The sequence below is a fragment of the Dendropsophus ebraccatus genome, chromosome 5 (genome assembly GCF_027789765.1).
Source record: "Dendropsophus ebraccatus isolate aDenEbr1 chromosome 5, aDenEbr1.pat, whole genome shotgun sequence".
Taxonomy (NCBI): domain Eukaryota; kingdom Metazoa; phylum Chordata; class Amphibia; order Anura; family Hylidae; genus Dendropsophus; species Dendropsophus ebraccatus.
In genome coordinates this window covers 31381221-31403972 of record NC_091458.1, presented here as the reverse complement: position 1 = coordinate 31403972, position 22752 = coordinate 31381221, and the positions used below count along the sequence as shown (strand labels likewise).

Here is a 22752-nt window from a genome sequence, read left to right as displayed (position 1 = left end):
ATAGTGACCGTAAACAAATGACGCTTGCTCCACGCTGAGGTCATCGCATTTGCAAGCTTAAAGTACCTATTCAAAGCACAGATGTAATAGTACTTGGTTCAGTGGTCAGGCTCTTGTGGATGTAGCATTTGCAAAACTACAATTCCCATCATGCATGGACAAGCTTTGTCCAGCCATGGTGGGAATTGTAGTTTTCAAACAGCCGGATGGACATGAGTTTGATGCCCCCGCTATAAGGCCATTGATGTAGCTTTGAGCTGGATATACACATAGGTGTCAGCTGAATGCTTGTTTGGTCTTACCTGACCCACCCATACATATGAACACTATGAACAATATGTTCTCAATGGGCAGGGAGAGGGGATAAGCAGATTCCAGTCTTGGCACCTTATGTGCCATTGAGCAAAAGGACCTGACAGCTGTGTGTCTGGGAAGAGACTGGAGACCCCCCATACACATAGTTGGCCAGTGCCACAGAGAAATTAGGTGCACAGTCTGGAATGGAAAGGGAGGGCAGATACAATGCAGTCTGCTGGAGAGGATCCTATAGGCTGTACACAAGTGTAGTGTATATAGAGCCCATATTGCAAACAGTAGAAGCAAAAATAAGCAAAATCTGTTGTACAGACCTATGGAGACTTTTTTTCTTTTTTGCTCCATAATAAGAACAAATCAAACATCAGCTCTATTCCCCTTATGAATAAAGTGGTGTTTATATTGACTGTCTTCACAGGGCCCATAGATTTTATTGGAGCAGCAGCATACACGCCTGATCACTGCTGCTGGGCACAGGATTTGTGGGTGCTGGGTGCCTCAGCGCCAATCCTGCCGAATAATGTTGATTGGAACCCCCCCCCTATATTTGGCAGAAGTTTCTCTGATCACGGCTGTTTCAGCTGTAGCCTATGATGTTCATCAGGGTGCTCTATCATGCCCTACTGTGGTTAGAAGACCACAACTAATGCTGCGTTTACACGAAACGATAATTGGCCCGATCGTACGATTAACGTTGTCGGAGTAACGATTTTTTTTCATAACGATCAGAGTTTAGACGGTACAATATATCGTACGGAAAAATCGTTTTGCGATCGTTTTAAGATTGCCCGCCCCCCAGCTCATCTGCAGCCCGGCCCCATGGTCTTCCGCAGCCCCCTGCGTCGGCTCGATCGCCACCCCCGTTGCTGCTGCTGCTCCGATCGCCCCCGCCGCCCCGGCCACGAGCATACCTTACCTGCGCGGCGTAGCGGGTGTTCGAAATTCCCGGCTCTCCTCTTCAGTGCATTGATTGGCTGAAGAGGGGAGCCGGGAATTTCAAACGGCTCCTCTTCAGCCAATCAGTGCTGAAGAGGAGCACTGATTGGCTTAATAGGGGCTGTTTGAAATTCCCGGCTCATCTCTTCAGCCAATCAGTGCACTGAAGAGGGGAGCCGGGAATTTCGAACATCCGCTACGCCGAGCAGGTAAGGTATGCACGTTGGCGGTGGCGATCAAGGGCGGCGGGGGTGCCGATCGAGCCGGCGCAGGGGGCTGCGGATGAGCGGGGGGCCGGGCTGCGGGCTGCCGGACTTTCGCGATGACTTTACACGGAACGATCTGCGAATTTTTTGCGAACGATGATTTTAGAACATGTTGTAAGATCAAAATGAAGGATTTCTCGTTCGTCGTTTGATTGTTCGCTGCGTTTACACGTATGATTATCGTACATGTATCAACACGTGCGAATTCGCACGATAATTGTTCCGTGTAAACGCAGCATAATTCTCCATCTTCCTCATGTAGGTTTAGTAAATTCCTCAATTTTCCTTATATTTTGTGTGTGCTAACTAAGGCATATAACCTATAAATCCACCACCACCTGACACTGTACATAACAGACTTCTTAGGTGGATCGCCTGCACAGAGGTCATTCCAGTTGCAAATTCAGTGCTGTTTTCCATACAGTGAGTGTAATAAATGTGCAGCATTCTGCTTTACGGCCTATTTGTTCTCCAATATCCTTTTCCTTGGTGTCTGTCCCGACAAATGTAGCAGTGTGCCTATCTATAGTTATCGTAACCCCTATACATTTCCAAGCGACTATGGGGGAGATTAATCAAACATGGTGTAAAGTGAAACTGGCTCAGTTGCCCCTAGCAACCAATCAGATTCCACCTTTCATTCCTTACAGACTTTTTTGTAAAAAGAAAGATGGAATCTGATTGGTTGCTAGGGGCAACTGAGCCAGTTTCACTTTACATCATGTTTGATAAATCTCCCCCATTAAGGATGTTTCCTAAACCAGAACAAGCTTTAATTTTGCTTTAAAAGTGCTGGGTGACCGGTTCCTCCATTGCATCACTGCACGCTTTGTATGTGGCATGAGGGGGAAGGGAGTTTCAAACCCAGCTGTTGCAGAACTACAAATCCCATCATGCCTGGATAGCCGAAGGCTGCCAAATCCCCATTCATAGCTATGGCTATATCTATGATGGTGGTCACTGCTTCCTATACATAGCAATGTTATCCTTATGACATGAATTGGGTGCATCAGCTGATATGGCGGCCGCAGCACAAGTGCTCAGATCCTCTGTCACTGTGTGGTTTATACGTAACGTAATACCAGGGAATGCCCATATTGAGTCAATTAAGTGTGTGAAACCACATGTGCCTCATACCCCCCTCCCCCCCTCCCCTTCTGCTTCTTATTCAGGTGGGAAATAAAAAAAAAAATAAAAAAAGCGAGCATTCTTGAGGATTTCACAACAAGAGGTCTCACTGCATATCAAGCAGGGTTATAGTCTGCAGACATAGGTAGGAGTAAGGCCCCTTAAACCCTTCATTGTTATACTATCTGCAATTGCCATACCCATTGATTTGAATGGACCCTTTTACACATGCTTCCGTTAGAGGCCTTTGATTTAAATCAATGGGTTTGTGCAATTGTGGATAGGACGGATACACATCCGAATCCTGCCTGTAGATATGGCCAGGATTACTGATGGGTGAATAGGGCCTAAGGCCTTGTTCACACTTTAAAGGCCTTATTACACCAAGCGATTATCATCCGTATGTTGCTGATTATTGGCAGTTACGTACGATAATCGCTTTACGTAGTAGGTAGTAAATGGCAACAATCAGCCGACATGCACAATGTCGGCTAATCGTTGTCTCTCAACAAGTTGGAAGCAAACAATGCCAATAGCTGGCCATGTTACAGGAGCGGCAGCAGCAGCAGAAGACCACCGCTGTCTTCTATGGGCCATCATACCGCCCCCCCCCCCCCATTCCACTCGCTGACAGTGCGTGTAATAGCACCGACAGAAAGCAGGGGAGCAAGGAGCGGGCAGTTGCCGACCTGTACATCAGGCCGTATAATAGGGCCATAAATTGTCATAGTTTTTGTTTATAGCCGAAATCCCAATTTAGTGCCGGATCTGTTAGACCAGTGCCTGAGAGACCACATAACATGGTTTTAGGCTGGGGTAACACCTATTTTCAGCCAAAACCCAGAGTGTCACTAGAGCTGAGAAAAACCATAGTGGAAAGGTTTATTCTCTAGAGATTAGTAAATAAGTTTAGTTTGAACCAATATTTCTCTGGATTTCTCCCCAAAAAAATAACTTCCAAATTTTTAGGGATTTATTTAGGGTGAAATGCTGTATAAGGGTGCATTCACATGTACCGTATCGCTGCGTATTTAACGCTGCTTTTTTATCGTTGCGTTTTTGGTGCGATTTTTACATGTGAGTTTTGATTTATACATGATTTTCATGTGAAAATCAAAACTTGCATGTAAAAATCGCACCAAACACGCAGCGATAAAAACGCAACGTTAAATACGCAGCGATACGGTACGTGTGAAGCTACCCTTAAGGAGCAGGGACTCCCTGTATACTGGTAAGACATGTACATATACTCTTGAGACCTGAAGAGCATGGCAGTGTGCTTCACTCCCCGTCTGGCAGAACATCCGACGAGTTCGATTTGATGGACAGCTGTGGAGAGATGTTTGCTGCTGTGCATTTCCCTCGACTGTATTTCAGGATTGCATCGGGTGTCAGGAGTTGAGACCCTGTGCAATCAGTAACTTTTCACATATGACTGCAAATGACTGTGATGCTTTAAGGAGTACATTTACTGGGACACTGCACCCAGCCCAGTAGGTAACAGAATGTTGTATGCATCAGGGCTTACATACTGTGTACTCTGCGCCTCTCTTAGCAAAATGCTAACTGAGCAGCAAGGCATACAATGTATACCTCCAACACTCAGTGTACAGGAGCAGGAACTCCTATCCCTGCTCTTTTATGAATCTGAATTGGCATTTCAGGATTATTAACTTCCATGGCAGCTAAGCAATAGAGAGGTTTTGTTGGCTTCCATGCACATTACATGGGTAGCCAACCCTGCCTCAGTTGAGTTTGATCTACGTACCTTTGACCTAATGTATATGACCAGCTTTAGATACGCACTCTCATAATGAGATACACCTGTCCTCAACAAATCATTCTCAGGTCCAGTTTTACGTGCTGATTAATGTCCAGGTATAGATATAGAGCAATGTATAGGAAAAACTATGCTGACTGTTATAGTCCATGCAATTAAATGAGTTGTTCAATTAAAGGCCATAGTCAATATATAAATTGTAAAAAAACAAACAAACAAAAAAGGAATGATCATAGTATGGTGCCACCTGGTGTTCAAATTGTATAGCAATTTGCATGTCCACTTCTTGTGGACGCACATGCTCACTCACTACTTCTCACAACCAGATCTGTGCGTAGTCATCCACTGTTCACTACAGAGCATCTAATAAAAATAATTTGTCAGGAAGGAGCGCAGCTTTTGCATGGCAGTATAGCTCAGTAAGGGATGAAATAAATGATCCTGTCAGCTGCCAGAGGGGGATGGAGACTGATTCTCTTCAGGTTCTGCACATATATACATTATATGCTAGGGACACTGAAAATTACTTTTCGGGTTTCCGGATCCTTGGTATAAAAATAATTCACAGAATAAGATAAGGTGCTAGTTTATCTATGTCAGTGCAGCCGGGGTCGTGGAGTCGCAGTCAGTTTAGGGTGGAGTTGGTAGAAATATAGCAACTACAGCTTCAAAGTAAAAAAAAAATAAAAACTATATGAACTGTGTTATTACTTTTATAGCTGATGAAAATCCCTGTTTTACTAGGAAATTAGTTATGACATCTTATACACAAGCCATTTATGAAGGTGTCAGAAGTTTGGCTGGGCGCCCTGACAGCTCTGCTATGCAGGGTATTTGGAGTTGTGTATTAAAGGGATGGAGCTGCCATTAGGATCTTAATAGAGCAATCAGTGTTCCGATTAACAAAACAAAATGGTCTTTTATAAGATTTTGTATTACTGGCAGAGAAGAGCTAAGAGAACCTCCAGGAAGACTGCCCAAAATACAGATACTAACCTCATCCCAGATGGCTGCTCATATGGCCGGGTAACATGTCCTCCATTATGGTAAAGCTGAAATCTACAAAAAATTCAGTCCCTTCTGCAGTAGAAACAGTAACTAGGACCTGTCTGCTTCTTAAAGGGCCATAAATGTGTGATGGGACCTGCACCTATCTCAAGAACAAGGGTCCCCCGGCCTGGTCAGATCTACCTGTGGTGGATGGAGATGGTCGGTGCGGCGACCCCCGCTGATTGCTAGAATAAGGGGACATATGTGCTCTGCGGCATGCGCTGTGCCCCTTTACCTCTGCTAAAGCAAGCAGTATACGATCTTATAGACTAAGGGCGCCTTTACACAGAAAGATTTATCTGGCAGATTTTTTAAGTCAAAACCAGGAACAGACTATAAACATAAAGGAAAGACTGATCTTTCTCCTCTTCTTAAATCCATTCCTGTCTTTGGCTTCAATAATCTGTCAGATATCTGTGTGTGTAATCACACCATTAAAGGCGTATTCCACTCAGGTAAAATATATTTTGAATCGCCCTCCTCCCCCTTTCTGGAGACTTATAATTCATTTAATACTTGTTATTACATTTTCAGTCTACTTCCCCCAGTTTTGAGCTTCTGCTTTCTTCTAAAGACACAGAAAAATATGTGTGAGCTGTTCACTCTGTCACTGCTTTGAACCACCTCCTCACTCCGAGACGTAAATAGTGTCCCTGAAAGGCTGTCTCTGGACTCTGTAATGCCAGAAGGGTTCATAACAGTGAGGTCACCAGCAACTTGACCTCAGATTAAGTAGCGTAGCGTAGTGCACCTTTATTCAAGTAATTGGTGGGGGTCTCTGGCAAACTTTTAACTTGTCATAAGTTAAACTGTTAGGTACATTTTAAAACTTTTCCTAACTGGAACTAAGAGACCTGTACTGACTCCTGAAGAAATGCCCCCATAGCATTATAATGCAGACAGGCAGGTCTTGTTGGCCCAGCATTCACCAAACCCAGACTCCTCTATCAGACGACAGATAGAGAAGTGTGATCCGTCCCTACACAGAACATGTTCCCCCTGCTATAGAGTCTAATGGTAGTGGCCTTGCAGTGCTCCTTCAGATTATTGGCATTGTGCTTGCTGATGTAAGACTTGCATGCAGCTGCTCAGCCAAGGACACCCATACCATGAAGATCCCGGCAGGCACAGTTTTTGTGCTGATTTTAATGCAAGATGTGGGTTTGGTCTATCTGCATAGTGTTAGTGACTTTTTTTGACTTTCTCTGTAAGGGTATGTTCACACTGAGTAAATCACGCGGACATGTCACTTCTTTGAGAAAAGAGCGGCAGCAGCGGAGGAGCATGCACTCTCCTATAGACAGGCTATGGCACACTGAGGCAGGTGGGATTCCGCGGCGGAGAGTTCCGCCACTGAATTCCGCCTGGTTTACTCAGTGTGAACATACCCTAATGTGACGTTATCTCCACTTTGTGGCTGAGCTGGTGTAGTTGCTAAATGCTTCCCCTTCTCTAACACTAGTTCTCATATGGACAGGCGTGGCCCATACACTATAAGGCCATGTTCGCACAACGTACGTTCCGTACTAATCACAGCCATTGTTGCAACAGCCGTGATTGGTACGGAACCTACGTTCTGCAGGCCGAGGGAATCCCGGCTGGAGTATACACAGGGTATACGCTCTGTCCGGGATTCCTAGTGGCGCCGTAGAAAACTGATGTCTGTTTTCTGCGGCCTCTATTCACTGAAGTCAGTTCACACAATGGAGCGAGCGGCTCTGGCTGCACGCTCCATGGTGTGCAGTGGGGAGTTCTGATGTGGGCATGCATGGATGTGCCCACATCAGAACTCGGTGACACTAGAGATCATCAGCACTGCAGTACTGGCCGGGATGATCTTTTCTGAGACCGGCCGTTCTGTGACCCGACCGGTCTCATACTGCGTGTGAACATAGCCTAATGAAGCATAAAAAAACACTTTAGATTTGCATTGTCCTTTTAAAAAGGTTTAAAAAACAAAACAAAAAACCTATAGCTACTATCTTCCAGAAACAGCGCAACCCCTGTCCTCAGGTTGTGTGTGGCATTACAGCTCCCTTCCCTCACTTTACCCAAATTGTGCTAGATGTAAGATGTAACTAAGGCACTGTTTCTGGTAAGAAGCAACCTTGTTCTTTTAGTCCTGCACGACCCCTTTAGCACACCTCCGCTACCTCACCTCTGCTAATATGTATCTTCAGATGTCGGAGAGCAGACGTTTTGTTAATGTCTCTTTCCCTTAAGCGGCGGCAAGTGAGCAGTGAATTCATTCCTGCGGCTGCTATCAGTAAGCAAGCCCTCATCCATTATTCATGCCACAATCCTGCCAGCTACTGCAGCCAGTGACATCACTACGTTTGGTTACCTGAAACACTACTTTACCAGGCAGAGCCTGGACTTCTGGGTAATATTGTGTGCTCAGTTTTATTACAACCAATGAGTTTGTAAGGTTAGGATTCTTAAGGCGGATATAAGTAGGGGGCGCTGAGGTCACCATTGTGTCTGGCCTCTTGCAGATGTGCTGTGTGCTTTCTACTTAAAGGGAACCTGTCACATGTTGTCTGATCTACCAGTATCATGGAGGGGCTGAGCAGGTTGATATATATATATTTCTTATTTTTTTTAGTGTAACTTAATTCTGGTGAATCGCTGCTCATTCTGTTCTTAGGACCGCCCTCTTGACTCCGATCACTGGACTGGTTTAGAGTAGAAAGAGCAGGGATTTGAATCAGTGAGTGACAAGTTGTGCTGATTTTGTTTTCCCTCCACGATATATAAAACAATCTGCTTCTCCTGATCTGTAACATGGTGCTGATCATTTTCACCATAATAATGTCCAATTTATTTAAAAAAAAAAAAAAAAAAAAAAAGTGAAAGAAGCTGTAGTACTTATAGCTACCTATAGGTTGCACCAGAGTGACAATTTAAATTTTTCTGGAAGAAAGCCAATTTACATATTTTCTCCCATGATGCTTTCTCCTAATACCAGTGGGTTTTCTTCAGTGAGTGCCCCTACCCGAGGCCCTGTGCTGAATAGTCTGGTGGCGGTATTACAATATTGGGGGAGGGGGGTTTGGCGGCAACCTTAAGGTGCTGGTATTATTGTGATGGGGGACTGGTGGCAGTACTATAATGGTGGGGGACAGCCATCAGTCTTTAGGTGGTGGTATTATGATGGTGTGGGACTGGTGGCAGTCTGTAGGTGCTGGTATTATGTGGTGGGGGACTGGTGGCAGTCTTTAGGTGCTGGTATTATGTGGTGGGGGACTGGTGGCCATATTATAATGATGGCAGTATTTAGGTGCTGATATTATAATGAAGATTGGTGGCAGTCTTTAGGTGTCTGTATTATGATGTTGGACTGGTAGCACTCTTAAGTTACTGGTATGATTATGGTGGGGGACAATTTAGGTCCCAGTATTATGATGATGGATGCCAGGTTCCAGTATTATAATTGGTGGCAGTCTTTAGGCGCCAATACAATAATGGTGGGGGACAGGCGGTGGTCTTTAGTTCCAAGTATTATGATGATGGGGCCACTGGTGTCAGCCTTTAGGTGCTAATATTATGATGGTGGTGGACTGGTGTCAGTCTTTAGATGCTAGTAATATGATGGTGGTGGACTGGTGTCAGTCTTTAGGTGCCGGTAGTATAAAGGTGGTGGACTGGTGTCAGTCTTTAGGTTCCAGTAGTATAATGGTGGTGGACTGGTGTCAGTCTTTAGGTGCCGGTAGTATAATGGTGGTGGACTGTTGGTAGTCTTTAGGTGCAGGTATTGTAATAGTGGGGGACAGGTGGCAGTGAATGAGCAGGAATATTGAGCAGTTCCGTGTTTAGCTCCTGATGTTAATCCTTTCCTTGAAAACATTAAAGCCACTCAGGCTGCAGAGTCAAGAGGTTATCCCTCCCGGCCTCACCCGCTATAAATAGTCATTTGTTTAGCGAGAGAGATTAGCACCCTGTAAAATAACCAAGTGGATAAGCCTGCGGTGGGGCAGCTATTTCTATTGCTGTTCTTTGTGTCAGTAGTGCGGGTGGTATCAGCGCTCAGAAGGTGCCGGACTATCACGTGACTGCAGGTTATTAGGGATTAAGAATCTATATCAAGTATCAAACAAATGGAAACTATTGCAGATGAGGGAGGCTCTGACCTTCATATAATAGACTCTAGCGGGTTTCTTGACGAGCCACAACCTCTGTTGTAGCGGCAACTTACTGTGGTTGGTGTGTATAAGGTTCTATAGGTTACGGAATAACATAAAGTGAATAGAATTATTGCCAACTTGAGATATATATATATATATTTTTTTTTTAATTATAAGCAGAAATAGTGACTATTATGTTGGTGTCACTGTGGCCTTTGTTAGCCCCGTTCACCAGCTGGAGACTTCCCACTACACAGATACTTGTGATGCCCGCGTCTTCTCCAGTCAGGCTGGTATCTATGGTCTTAGGGCATACGGATCATGTAGTCACACGTCACATCTCTCTCGGTGGTCGGGTCTTATTTGCAGCTCACCCCGTGTAGCGTGCGGCTGCTGAACGCCCCCAGAGCATGTGACGTGTAGGTCTTGGTGACATATCCCAATTTCATGTGACATCTGATTATTCCGCATCAATCACATCCTGTTACTTGTGTCGTCTCGGAGCGGCAGTCCTGGTGCAGACACGACAAGCGCTTGTTCATGAGGAACCTGAAGGCATCCGTGTCTGGTTCCCCCTCGCCGCCTCCGGCTGATGCCTTCCTGTTTATTCATGTATACTTTTGCATCATTGACATTCATCTTTTCTTTTTTTTCTCTACAAAGATCAACGTACGGGTCACCACCATGGATGCGGAGTTGGAGTTTGCCATCCAGCCGAATACAACTGGCAAACAGCTCTTCGACCAGGTACACATAGGAGAAAGGGACCTGCCGCCATTGTGCATGTGTTCAGTCATTCTGGGGTCGGGTTTACACCAAGCGATTCAATAACATTAGCCCTAATGTGTGTATGAAGGGGATTATCCACCGTCACTTTATACTGCCGTACATCTGCGTACTGTGTGTATCGGATTCTTTAGACGTCAATGAACCTCTCTGTACCTTCACAGGTGGTGAAAACAGTGGGGCTACGAGAAGTCTGGTTTTTCGGGCTGCAGTACGTGGACAGCAAGGGTTACTCCACATGGCTGAAGCTCAATAAAAAGGTTTGTTCTCTTCTGCAGTTCCTTTTATCTGTCTCGCCCTTTGTTCTGCTATGTCCTTTGATTCTGAGCATTCGCCCCTCATTACCTTCTTTTTTTCAGAAGTAATAGATTTATTTTTAGAGCGGCAGCAGGTGGGGACATGTGAGGAGTTGGTAGCCGGCCTCTTCACGGTACTGTCAGATCTGTAGTAAGGATACCAAAGGCTTTGGTGTTACACATCATTTGGATTTAAAGAGTCACTGTCATTAAAAATAACTTTTGACATGACATCGGCATTGAGACCCATTGTGATCAGGAGATATAGCTGAGGAGAGAGCTCAGTGGCTGTGCCGTCCACCCCCTGGCCGCTCGCTAATTCTGACTCATAGGCTATAATGGGGCAAAATTGTTGGAATTAGAGCGGGTCTGGGTATTAAATTGCCCAGCTGCTGAGCTCTCTAGTTCTCCAGCCGGGTAAATTTCCTAATCGTTGTGGGTCTCAGCATTGAGACCACTGCAATAACTTTTAACAAGTCTGATGACGTGTCGAAAGGTATTTTTTAATGACATTGACTCTTTAAAGAAGTTTTCTGGCCAAAACAGACTAGATCTATAGGTATAGACTATAGGATACCTCCTCAGTCACTGATCGGTGCTGACACCCACCACCCATGCCCATAAGCTGTTCCATTCGTTCTCTATGCCACCAAACATTTTCAAGTTCAGTACTTAGAAAGGATTGGCAGCCCCCATAGAGAATGAATGGAGTTCAGTTTTTCTGGGCACTCTGGGGGAGATTTATATGTGTAAAGTGAAACTGGCCCAGTTGCCCCTAGCAACCAATCAGATTCCACTTTTCATTCCTCACAGACTCTTTGGAAAATGAAAGGTGGAATCTGATTGGTTGCTAGGGGCAACTGAGCCAGTTTCACTTTACACCATGTTTGGTAAATCTCCCCTGCTGTTCTCAGGTTTGTGAGGGTCCTGCTGGTGAGACCCCCAGTGACCAGCTTGTACCCTATTTATAGATGGGAATAGCCCTTTAACTGTTCTGCTAAAAGCAAGAAGCAGCATTTGGCTTTACGAGATCCAATAGCAACAGCAGGACTGTTCTGTGTGAATACAGAACATGCCAAGCTTGCAAAACAACATGGAAAGCTGAAGCATATATTAAAGCAAACGTACCATCAGTTTTTTCACATGGATAGAACAGCGTTGGCACGGGGAAGACTGTGCCACAGCCCTTTTTTTGACCCGCGGCCCGGTTTGTGTGTAAAGCTAAGTTCTATTCCTGGGCACCGGCCGGGGGTGAAGCACTGGAGGCAGGCCGGCCCGTCCCCAGTGGGAGGAAACCCCCGTCCCTCTATGGGTTTCTTCTCACTGTGGGTGGGCAAGCCCGCCTTCAGTGCTTCACCCCGGATGTTGCCCGGAAATAGAACAGTTCAGGAAGCAGGCCGCAGTTCAAAAAAAGGACCGTGGCATCGTTCTGTCTATGGGCAAAACGTAAAGCAAATGTACTGATGGTACATTCGCTTTAAGAGCAATGCACCAACACTTGGGTAGAAGTAACCAGCATCTCTTCAGATTCTTCATCTCAGTTTTCTGCAGTCTAGTTTATGAGATTTTATGTTACTGTCCATAAAGATAGAAAAAAAAAAACTGGAGCAGATCCAGTCAGAGGAAAGTATTAACACATCTGACAAATGGAAGTATTCTCTACATCCCCTGTTGGGATTTGTTCTTGTTGTTAACAAGAAATCTATAGCTGTTACATCGTCTGAAAATATAGCCGTGTGTATGTAAAGGCCAGAAATAAAGGTATATTTTCCAATTTAGAAAATATACTCTGATCCGCTATAACATTAAAAAATCCATTAAGCCATCAAGGCCTCAACTCCTTTAAAGGTATTCTGTGGTACCTGTTTACCAAGCTATGAGCAGCAACTCCAAAGGGGCACTCTGGTGAACGTTTTTTTCCCCTTTCAAATCGACTGATGTCAGAAAGTTACATACATTTGTAGAATACTTATGTTGAAAATCTCAATTATCAGCTGCTGTATGTCCTGCAGGAAGTGGTGTATTCTTTCCAGACTGACAGTGCTCTCTGCTGCCACCTCTGTCCATGTCAGGAACTGTCCAGAGCAGGAGAGGTTTTCTATGGGCATTTGCTACTGCTCTGGACAGTTCCTGATATGGACAGAAGTGGCAGCAGAGAACACTGTGTCAGATCAGAGAGAATACACTACTTCCTGCAGGACATAAAGCAGCTGATAAGTACTGGAAGTCTGGAGATTTTTATGGATCTATATAACTTTCTGAAACCAATTGTTTTGATCAATTTCTTAGACTATATTAAATAACTTACCTAAATTGACTCCCAGGTGACTCAGCAGGACGTCCGGAAAGAAAACCCCCTGCAGTTCAAGTTCCGTGCTAAGTTTTTCCCAGAGGACGTTTCGGAAGAGTTAATCCAGGAGATAACCCAGAGACTGTTCTTTCTGCAAGTCAAAGAAGCAATATTAAATGATGAAATCTACTGTCCCCCCGAGACGGCCGTCCTACTGGCATCCTACGCCGTGCAGGCCAAATACGGAGATTACAGCAAAGATGTCCACAAGCCGGGTTACCTGGCCAATGACCGCCTGCTGCCTCAGCGGTAAGTCCGGAGAGGCGCCAGTTACCGGAAACTGATGTCTAATACTATTCTTCTGATGAATGGAATGGCCTGGCATTTTTCTTGTTCGGGCGTATTGATTCCCATGTTCTCAGAGAATGGAATCTGTAAATACATGTCCTCCTTTAGAGGAATAAATGGTTTGCACTTGTGTTTTCTCCGCTCCCGCAGACAATAGCTGGAGGTAACTAGCACAGACTGCAAGTGCAATTTGTGAACCAGTTTAGCTTAGAAGAAAATTGTGTCATTCCTGTCTCTTTGTCCTATATTCCGGTATTTTATTTTTCACTTTTGATCGCTTTATGTTTCTCGACTGTAGCCAGTCTATAACTGTAGGTGGGGTGTGTTTCCATGAGAAATGTCTGGAGACTCTAGAGACGAGGACACATGCTGCTGCAGCCTAGTATCCTGTAATACATAACTGCTGTAAAAATAGGGCACGTGGCTCATCCAGGCTTCCTATGGGGTAAATGCACACAGGGGAGAATGACTGCAGCAGTTTCCACCAGTATCTGTACTAAATTCTGTTAAAGGGGTTATCCAGCAAAACATGGCAACTTTCTTTCAGAAACAGCTCGACTTTTGTCTCCAGTTTGGGTGGGGGTTTATAGCTGCGTTCCATCTAAGTCAATTGAGCTTGGGGCCATATTACATAGCCTAAAACCTAGGAGCAAGTGAGTGCCGACCAGTCAGGTCAGCCCTCGCTTGCTCCACATTTCCCGCTCGCTGTCTGTACACACACAGACATCGAAAGAGTGGGCCATGGGGAGCTGCAAAAGGGGCTGCTTGAATAATCTTTAGATCGTCTGGGGAAACCATAGAAGATAGCGGCTGTCTGCTCCCACCACTCCCACGCAGAACAATGGTCGCTATTGGGATCGTGATTTCAGTTCATGCTTTAAAATAACGATCAGCAGACATTGTGGATGTCGGCTGATTGTTGTCTTTTAAACGTGAACTATTGCACTAAACGTTTATCGGCCAGAACGACCAATAGTTGGCCAAGTACAGCTGATAATCGTCCGGGGTATTATTACCCTTTAAGGAGAAGTCCAGCGAAATTCAAAAAAGGGTGGAAGGCAGGAGGTGCAGAAAAATTACAAACCCAGTAAACTTACTAGTCCTTGTGTCTCTATAGCGCCGCTCTTGAGCCCTGTTGACAGTCACCAGGTGTCATCTGGAATGGCTGGAATCTGGGTACATAACGTACCTGGCTCTTCCAGCTGCAATGTCACAGACACACAATTACCTGCTCAGCCAGCCAGTAACTAGGGTGGTGTCCCGCCCCAGTCACTGATTGGCTGTGCAGGCAGGCACTTAGCCGGGTACGCGACGTTGTAGGTGGAAGAGCTGCAGGACACTGGCAGCTGTCAGAGGGACCCGGGAGCAGCGCTACAGGGCACAAAGATGAGTACTTTAATTTGTTTATTATTTTCCCGCACCCCCCCTGCCTTCCTCCATTTTTTTACTTTTGCGGGACTTCTTCTTTAATTGCAAACCACACCTGAACTAGAGACACAGCACCACTCTTGTATCCAGAAGGAAGTGGCCATGTTTTTCCAACGCTGGCGGTAAGTGGCCACCAGTGCTGGAGCGGGGGAGGTAAGAGCACTCTATTTCTTTTATTATCCCCAGCACTTGCTAAAAAATGGGTCTGGACAGACTTCTCCTTTAGGCCAAGAGGTTGACACACGGCCCTTGATTGCAGAAACTGGACCCTGGAGTTCCCCCAAAGATTATAGCCGATCACTGGCGGTCTTGGCAGCTTTGGGTGACCTGTCTAACAAAGAACAAAGTGGACTGTGTTTACCTAGCAAGAGCATTGACTGAAAGACTAGTGTGCAAGAAACATAATTATTTTGGAGGGGGGAGATGAAAAAAAAAAAAAAAAAGTTTAAAAAAAGAAAAAAGACACAATCACAGCTATATGGACTAATAGGTGTGTGGTCGTGGTGGTGGGGTATTCGTTACTTGCCTGTCTGCACCGGAGCAAAGCAATCACTGTATCTGTCTATGATATTGTTTTACATAGAATCTATCAACTGTGCCCTCGGCTTGAACCCTGCTATAAAGAATGCTTTCTCATTGTTTCATTTATTTTCTTCAGTGTATTGGAACAACACAAATTGACGAAAGAACAATGGGAAGAAAGAATACAAACCTGGCACGAGGAGCACAGGAGCATGCTAAGGTACTGTACTGGGACACTGTGTGTACATGGCATCCCAGCTTTACATCTAGAACCACCTTATAATAATGATGATGATGACATTTGAGCTGCAGTTCCCTGCTGAGTGGGGTGAACTGAGGTGCTGCTTTACGAGCGAGCACACACCCAGCACATTTGTTGCAAAAATTTGATATTACAGATGTAAAAAAATTCTGCAACAAATCTGCTGCATGTGAATTCACTGAAAAGGAGCTGGAGATCTAATTCAAGACTGTGCCCCCCCTTTCATTGTTCGGTTTTGTGCAGATTCCGGAATTCCAGATTCCCACTGATCATAGAGTGATGTTATATACTAGTAATGTTACATCATTGGCAATACACCTTTTAGGAGCCTTCACACACACCGGATCCGCAGCGGATTTCATGCTGCGTATTCACTGCGAAATCCGCTGCGGATCCAGTGTCAGTGCATCCCTATAAGAATACATACTGGCAGCAGGATTGATATCCCGCTGTGAGTATGTAAGTTAACCCCCTGCCGGCCGTAGCATACATCACCACCTCCCCACTCCGGCTTGCTTCGGGGGTTCTCGGTGCCTGCTCGTCCCGCTTAGCCAACCAGCACGCTGTCCCGCTGCAGCTGCTGTTTGGCTGAGGGGGACGTTCTGCCGAGAAACCCGAAGCAAGCTGGAGTGAGGAGAAGGTGATGTATGCTCCGGCAGGGGGGGGGGGGGGAGGGCTTATCTTACATACACGCAGTGGAATCTCAATCCCGCTGCGAGTATGTATTCTCATAGGGGTGCACTGACACTGAATCCGCAGCGGATTTCGATGTGAATCCGCAGTGTGAAAACCGCTGCGGATTCGGTGTGTGTGTGAAGGCACTCTTTAAAAGGAAAACAGGTAGGAAATTTTTTGCTACCTGAATAATTCCCTTTAATTTCTTTGTGCTTAACTGTCTTATTGCCTTTGACATATTACCTGCATACCACTCACTTAAAGTGTACCATCTGTAGCAACCGCAGTCCATTTCATTTTTTCAAAACTCCGCCTTAATCCTGTGCTTGGTGCCTTTTTCTTCTTGTTGACTGGCCTGCATTATGCACTAGAGGCGGGCCCAGTGCTCCCAGTGTAATGATATACCCTCCCCTTGGTGACGCACCTCCATTGCAATCAAGCTTGGCCGCATCACCAAGAGAAGGGGATATTATTACAGTGTGTGTGTGGGGGGGGGGCGCCAGCCCGCCTGCCTCCAGTGCATAGAGCGGGCCGGTGAACAAGAAGAAAACTGTAGTTTATTAGATATGTAAATGAGGCAGTTTGGCGAACTGGGGGCGGGACTATTCGCCCCAGCCTGCCTGAATATAATGAATATTCATCCGGGGCTCTGTAGTGGTGAGTGCCGAGGTGATGTCAGTGTAAACTGCCGACCCAGTATTCTTTAGAAGGGACCGGCCTGCAAGAAGTGGATCTGATCCACCCCCAGTGCACCAAATTGCCTCATTTACATATCTACGAAACTACAACGTTCCCAAAAATGAAGGATTAAGGTAAGAAAATTACCTTGACCCTATAGTGCACAGGGCGCTGAGGATAAACAGGTTAGATCCTTCCAACCTGATGATAGTTTCCCTTTAAGTACGTGATGTGCAGGTGATATGTTAAAGTGTCACTGTCATTTATTTTTATTTTTTATTTTATTTTTTTTGCAGAAATCAATAGTCCAGGCGATTTTAAGAAACTTTGTAATTGGGTTTATTAGGCAAATATGCCATTATCTGCATTCAAAAAGACTTTTCCCAGGTCCCCCCCTCCTTACTCTCTCTTATTCTCTGCTCATTATCAGGAAATCTCGACTCTTACGTCAGTCGGGCCCTGCCTAACCTATGGAGGAGGGAGGGGGGGGGGAGATTAGTCACCAGTAGAGAACAAAAGATTACACAGTGGGATCTGTGTGAAAGTTGGTATTCAGAGGTCCTGTTTTGGTGCCTCATCTCTCTCCACCCCTCCCCTCTCCATAGAGAACAATGAAGACTGGGGGGAGAGCTTTAAACTGCTTTTTCATGATAAAAATGCATTTTTCAGCTAATAAACCCAAATACAAAGTTTTTTAAAATCACCTGTACTATTGATTTCTGGGAAAAAAAATAAACAACAGCGACACTTTAACCCCTTAACGACATCGGGCGTACCCATACGCCCCCGTTGCCTGGGCTTTAACGCAAACGGGCGTATGGGTACGCCCGATGTTTCCCCGATCGCTGCGTGTTCACACACAGCGGTCGGGGAAGATGGCCTGCTATAAATCATAGCAGGCCATCTTAGCTTCACGGCACGGGGGGTGGTTAACACCCCCCGTGCTTACGATCGCCGCTATAGGCTGATCAATTCAGATCAGCCAATAGCGGCGATCGGAACCTTTCCGGGTCATCGGCGACCCGATGACCCGGAAAAAAATGGCGGTCGGTGCTGTCCGAGGACGGCACCGACCGCCATTACTGTAAAAAGTAATGGTGATCGCCGTGCCACCGGCCCGATCGCCGTGAACGGCCGGCCGGCCGTTCACGGCGATCGGGCCGGTGGCACGGCGATCAGAGTCCCACAATATAGTAAATACCTGCCCTGGACCCCTCAGCTAGGTAGCCGAGGGGTCCAGAGCAGGTATTTGTACATTACTCACCTGTCCCGGGCTCCTGATCGGCGTCTTCCGGGTTCGCGGCGTCCTCCGTCATTCCGTTCGGTCTTCGGGTCTTTCCGGCGGTCCCCGTCGTCTTCTTTCGGCTATTTTCGGCTCCAGCCTCGTCATTTTCCGGATTTTGCGCTCTGCTGCCCTCTAGCGGCTGATATGTGTAATACACTTATCAGCAGCTACAGGGATATTCAGAATGTAGAAAAAGGTTGGTTTTTTTTTCCAAATTTTTTTTTTTCTATTTTCCGCACCCTATCGCCGCTGAGTGTTGATCAGCATCGCACGAAAGTGCGCTGCTAATCAGCAACTCCTCCTTTTTGGCGTAGGGTGTTTTTTTTCTATATCCTACTGCCACGGTCTGCTTATAAGTGCCGCACATAAGTGCGGCATTTATCAGCAACTCCTTTGTTGGCGTAGGTTTTTTTTTTTATACTTACTGTAAAAAAACACGTAAAAAACACTACATTACACCACACTACATTGAATAAAGTTTGACACTACACCACTACATACCCCATATACTAGTCCCCATATAAAGATGGCCCCCAAGGTGTTTTCGGCGTCAGAGGGATACGTTATTATTACCTCCGACACCGAAACAGCCAGTGAGGATGAATGGGGGGGATCCTTCTTTCCTCCATTCATCCTCATCATCCAGTGACGTGTCTGGGGGTAGCGTAGTGTGCGCTGCCCCCCAGACACGTCTTTTCTGCCAGTACCGTCCCAATAAGAGATCACGGTATGGCGTGAAATTCTACAAACTCTGTGACAGTACCTCAGGGTACACTTACAGATTTCGTGTACGTGCAAACTGCGGAATGGCGAAGGATAACCCTTTGTGCATTCCGCAGCTGGCACCCACCGGCGGACTGATGCGGGCGCATGTCTCTACCCGTGTCATAGACTCCATTCTATGCACGGGCGGAATCCGTCGTCCATCCAAAGAATGAACACGTTGGACGGAGAGCGGAATCCGCCCGTGCATAGAATGGAGTCTATGACACGTGTGGAGACGTGCGCCTGCATCAGTCCGCCGGCGGGTGCCAGCTGTGGAATGCACGAAGGGTTATCTGTCGCGATTCCGCAGTGTGCATGTACCCTTAGAGTGTATGTAGGAAGGGACACCCGAATCCAGCCCCCAGATGCCCACGCCCCCCCCCCCCATCCTCGGAGTTAGTGGGGAGATCGTCCGGGAACTGATCTTCCCACTGCTGGATAAAGGTCACCACCTGTACGGGATAACTTTTATACCAGCACCCCCTCTTCCAGTCCCTCGCTGCCCTGTAGCTTGCGGCACGATCCGAACATATCAGAAGCAGTAATAGCGCCCTAATATTTAGCAGCCATGGAGCGGACCCAGCGCTTCTGGATATGTGGGACCCCGTATCGCACCAGGACAACATTTTCCAGGTGACGTCCCCCACACTGGAGAACAGGAGACCCCAGAAGAAGTGCAGAGTGTGGGGTAACAGGGGATCAGGAAGGACACCATTTTCCAGTGTGACACCTGTCCTGATCGCCCCGGCCTCTGCATACTGGATCGCTCCAAGGCGCACCACACGTCATTGGGGTTCTACATTATCTAAATTCTGTCCCTTATTCCTATTTCAGGGGTCACGTTGGTCCGGGGATTATTCTGATCGCCATTATGGAGTCGGGAAGGAATTTTTCCCTGTGATGAGGCTACTGTCGTCTGCCTCACGAGGGGTTTTTGCCTTCCTCTGGATCAACACAGGTTGAGTTTGATGGACACCTGTCATTTCCAACCTTATAAACTAATAATTGGCCCAATTGCCCCCAAATAAATTAGAATTGTCCCTTTTCCCCAGCTAAGTAGGTATGGCCACCATTCCCATTAGAGGATGCCATGATGCAATTACAAAGCCTCTGTGCGGCCAGGACAGTAGAAACCCCCCCCAAGTGACCCCATTCTGGAAACTACACCCCATAAGGAATCTAAGAAGGGGGGCAGCGGGGATATGGCCCCCTGGTGACGGCCACATTTGGGACGTGAAAATGAAAAAAATTGTATTTTTTATTTTCTCGGCACATGTTCTACGTAAGTGCCCGTCACCAGTGGGGTCCATATGCTCACTGCACCCCTTGTTAGATTCCTTATGGGGTGTAGTTTCCAGAATGGGGTCACTTGTTGGGGGTTTCTACTGTCCTGGCAGCACAGGAGCTTTGTAATTGCGACATGGCCTCCATCCTCCATTCCAGCCTCTAAATGGCGCTCTGTCCCTTTGGTGACTTGCCCTGTGCCCATATGGCACATTATGTCCACATGTGGGGTATTTTCGTACTCAGGGGACACTACCCTACACGTTTTGTGTTCATTTTCTTTTTTAACCCCTTGTGGAAATGGAAAAAAATCAAGGCTAGACCAACATTTAGTGTAATTTTTGTAAAATTTTTACTCTAAATTATTAATCTTGTCATGTTTTTTCATTTTCACAAGGGGTTAAAAGATAAAAAAAAACATTTAATGTGTAGAGCAATTTCCCCTGAGTACGGAAATACCCCACATGTGGACATAAAGCGCCATGCGGGTGCAGGGTAAGCCTCCGAAGGGAAGAAGCGCCATTTGGTTTTTGAAGGCTGGATTTGGATGGAATGGATTTCGAGGGGCCATGTTGCATTCAAAAGGCCCCTGTGTTGCCAAGACAGTTGAAACCCCCCACAAGTGACCCCATTATGGAAACTGAACCCCTCAAGGAATGTAACAAGGGGTGTAGTGAGCATATGGACCCCACTGGTGACGGACACAAATGTGGAACAATGTGGCGTGAAAATGAAATATTACATTTTTTACACTATAATGTTGGTTTAGCCTTGAATATATCATTTTCACAAGGGGTTAAAAGAGGAGAAGAAAAACAAAATGTGTAGCGCAATTTCCCCCGAGTCCGTAAATACCCCACATGTGGACATAAAGCGCCATTCGGGTGCAGGGTAAGCCTCCGAAGGGAAGGAGCACCATTTCGTTTTTGAAGGCTGGATTTGGATGGAATGGATTTTGAGGGGCCATGTTGCATTCAAAAGGCCTCTGTGTTGCCAAGACAGTTGAAACCCCCCACAAGTGACCCCATTATGGAAACTACACCCCTCAAGGAATGTAACAAGGGGTTTAGTGAGCATATGGACCCCACTGGTGACGGGCACAAATGTGGAACAATGTGGCGTGAAAATGAAATATTACATTTTTTACACTATAATGTTGGTTTAGCCTTGAATTTATCATTTTCACAAGGAGTTAAAAGAGAAAAAAACACACAATATGTGTAGAGCAATTTCCCCCGAGTCCGTAAATACCCCACATGTGGACATAAAGCGCCATGTGGGCGCAGGGCAAGCCTCCGAAGGGAAGGAGCGCCATTTGGATTTTGGAGGTTGGATTTGGCTAGAATGGATGATGAACGCCATGTCGCATTTACAGAGCCCTCGTGCTGCCAAAACACTGGAAACCCCCCACAAGTGACCCCATTCTGGAAACTGCACCCCTCAAGGAATCTAACAGGGGGGGGAAAGAGGATATGGACCCCTTGATGACGGGCACATTTGTGCCATGAAAGTGAAAAAATGAAATTTTTCCCTTTCACGTCACATTGTTCCACATTTGTGCCCGTCACCAGTGGGGTCCATATGCTCACTGCACCCCTTGTTAGATTCCTTGAGGGGTGTAGTTTCCAGAATGGGGTCACTTGTGGGGGGTTTCCACTGTCCTGGTAGCATAGGGCCTCTGTAAATGCGACATGGCCCTTGAAATCCTTTCCAGTGAAATTCAGCTTCCAAAAGCCAATTGGCACTCCTTCCCTTTGGAGGCTCGTCCTGCGCCCCCTTGGCACTTTATCGCCACATGTGGGGTATTTCTGTACTCGGGAGAAACTGCGCTACACATTTTTTGTCTTTTTTTGCCTCTTATCCCTTTAAGAAAATGAAAAATTGAAGGCTAGAACAACGTTTTAGTGTAAAAAATAAATTTTTCTTTTTTCACGCCATATTGTTCGGAAAATCTGTGAAGCACCTGTGGGGTCCAGATGCTCACCGCACCCCTTGTTACATTCCTTGAGGGGTGTAGTTTTCTAAATGGTGTCCCTTTAGGGGTGTTTTTTAGGTTTTGACACCCCAGAGCCTCTGCCAACCTGAAGTGGTACAGTCAAAAATGACCAAATATAACGGAGGCGTTGAAATTCACTAGGCGCTCCTTTGTATCTGAGGCTTGTGGTTGCGTCAAATAGCGCAATAGGGTCACATATGGGGTATTTCTATAAACTGCAGAAACGGGGCAATAATTATTGGGGTGCATTTCTCTGGTAATAGGTTTATAATTATGAAAAATATTGGATTACAATAAAATCTCTGCACAGAAAATTAAAATTTTCAAATTCCTTACACACTTAGCTTTTATTTCTGTGACTCCCCTAAAGGGTTAAAACACTTTCTGGATCTGCTTTTGCAGAGTTTGGGGGGTGCAGTTTCTGAAATGGGGTGCTTTGTGGGGCTTTCTAACATACAGGCCCCTCAAATACACTTTAAACCTGAACAGGTCCCTAAAAATATCTGATTTTGAAATTTTACTGAAAATTTGGAAATTT

General features: G+C 46.0%; 1 protein-coding gene across 1 annotated transcript in view; it reads left to right on the top strand.

Annotated features, from left to right (window-relative positions):
- The window catches only part of RDX (radixin), a 64013-nt gene that overhangs the window by 20304 nt on the left and 20957 nt on the right, over positions 1–22752 (top strand). The window contains exons 3-6 of the mRNA XM_069969769.1: positions 10263–10346; positions 10550–10645; positions 13006–13280; positions 15406–15489. Coding sequence (XP_069825870.1) covers positions 10263–10346; positions 10550–10645; positions 13006–13280; positions 15406–15489 — 539 coding nt within the window. The remainder of the gene's footprint in view (positions 1–10262; positions 10347–10549; positions 10646–13005; positions 13281–15405; positions 15490–22752) is intronic.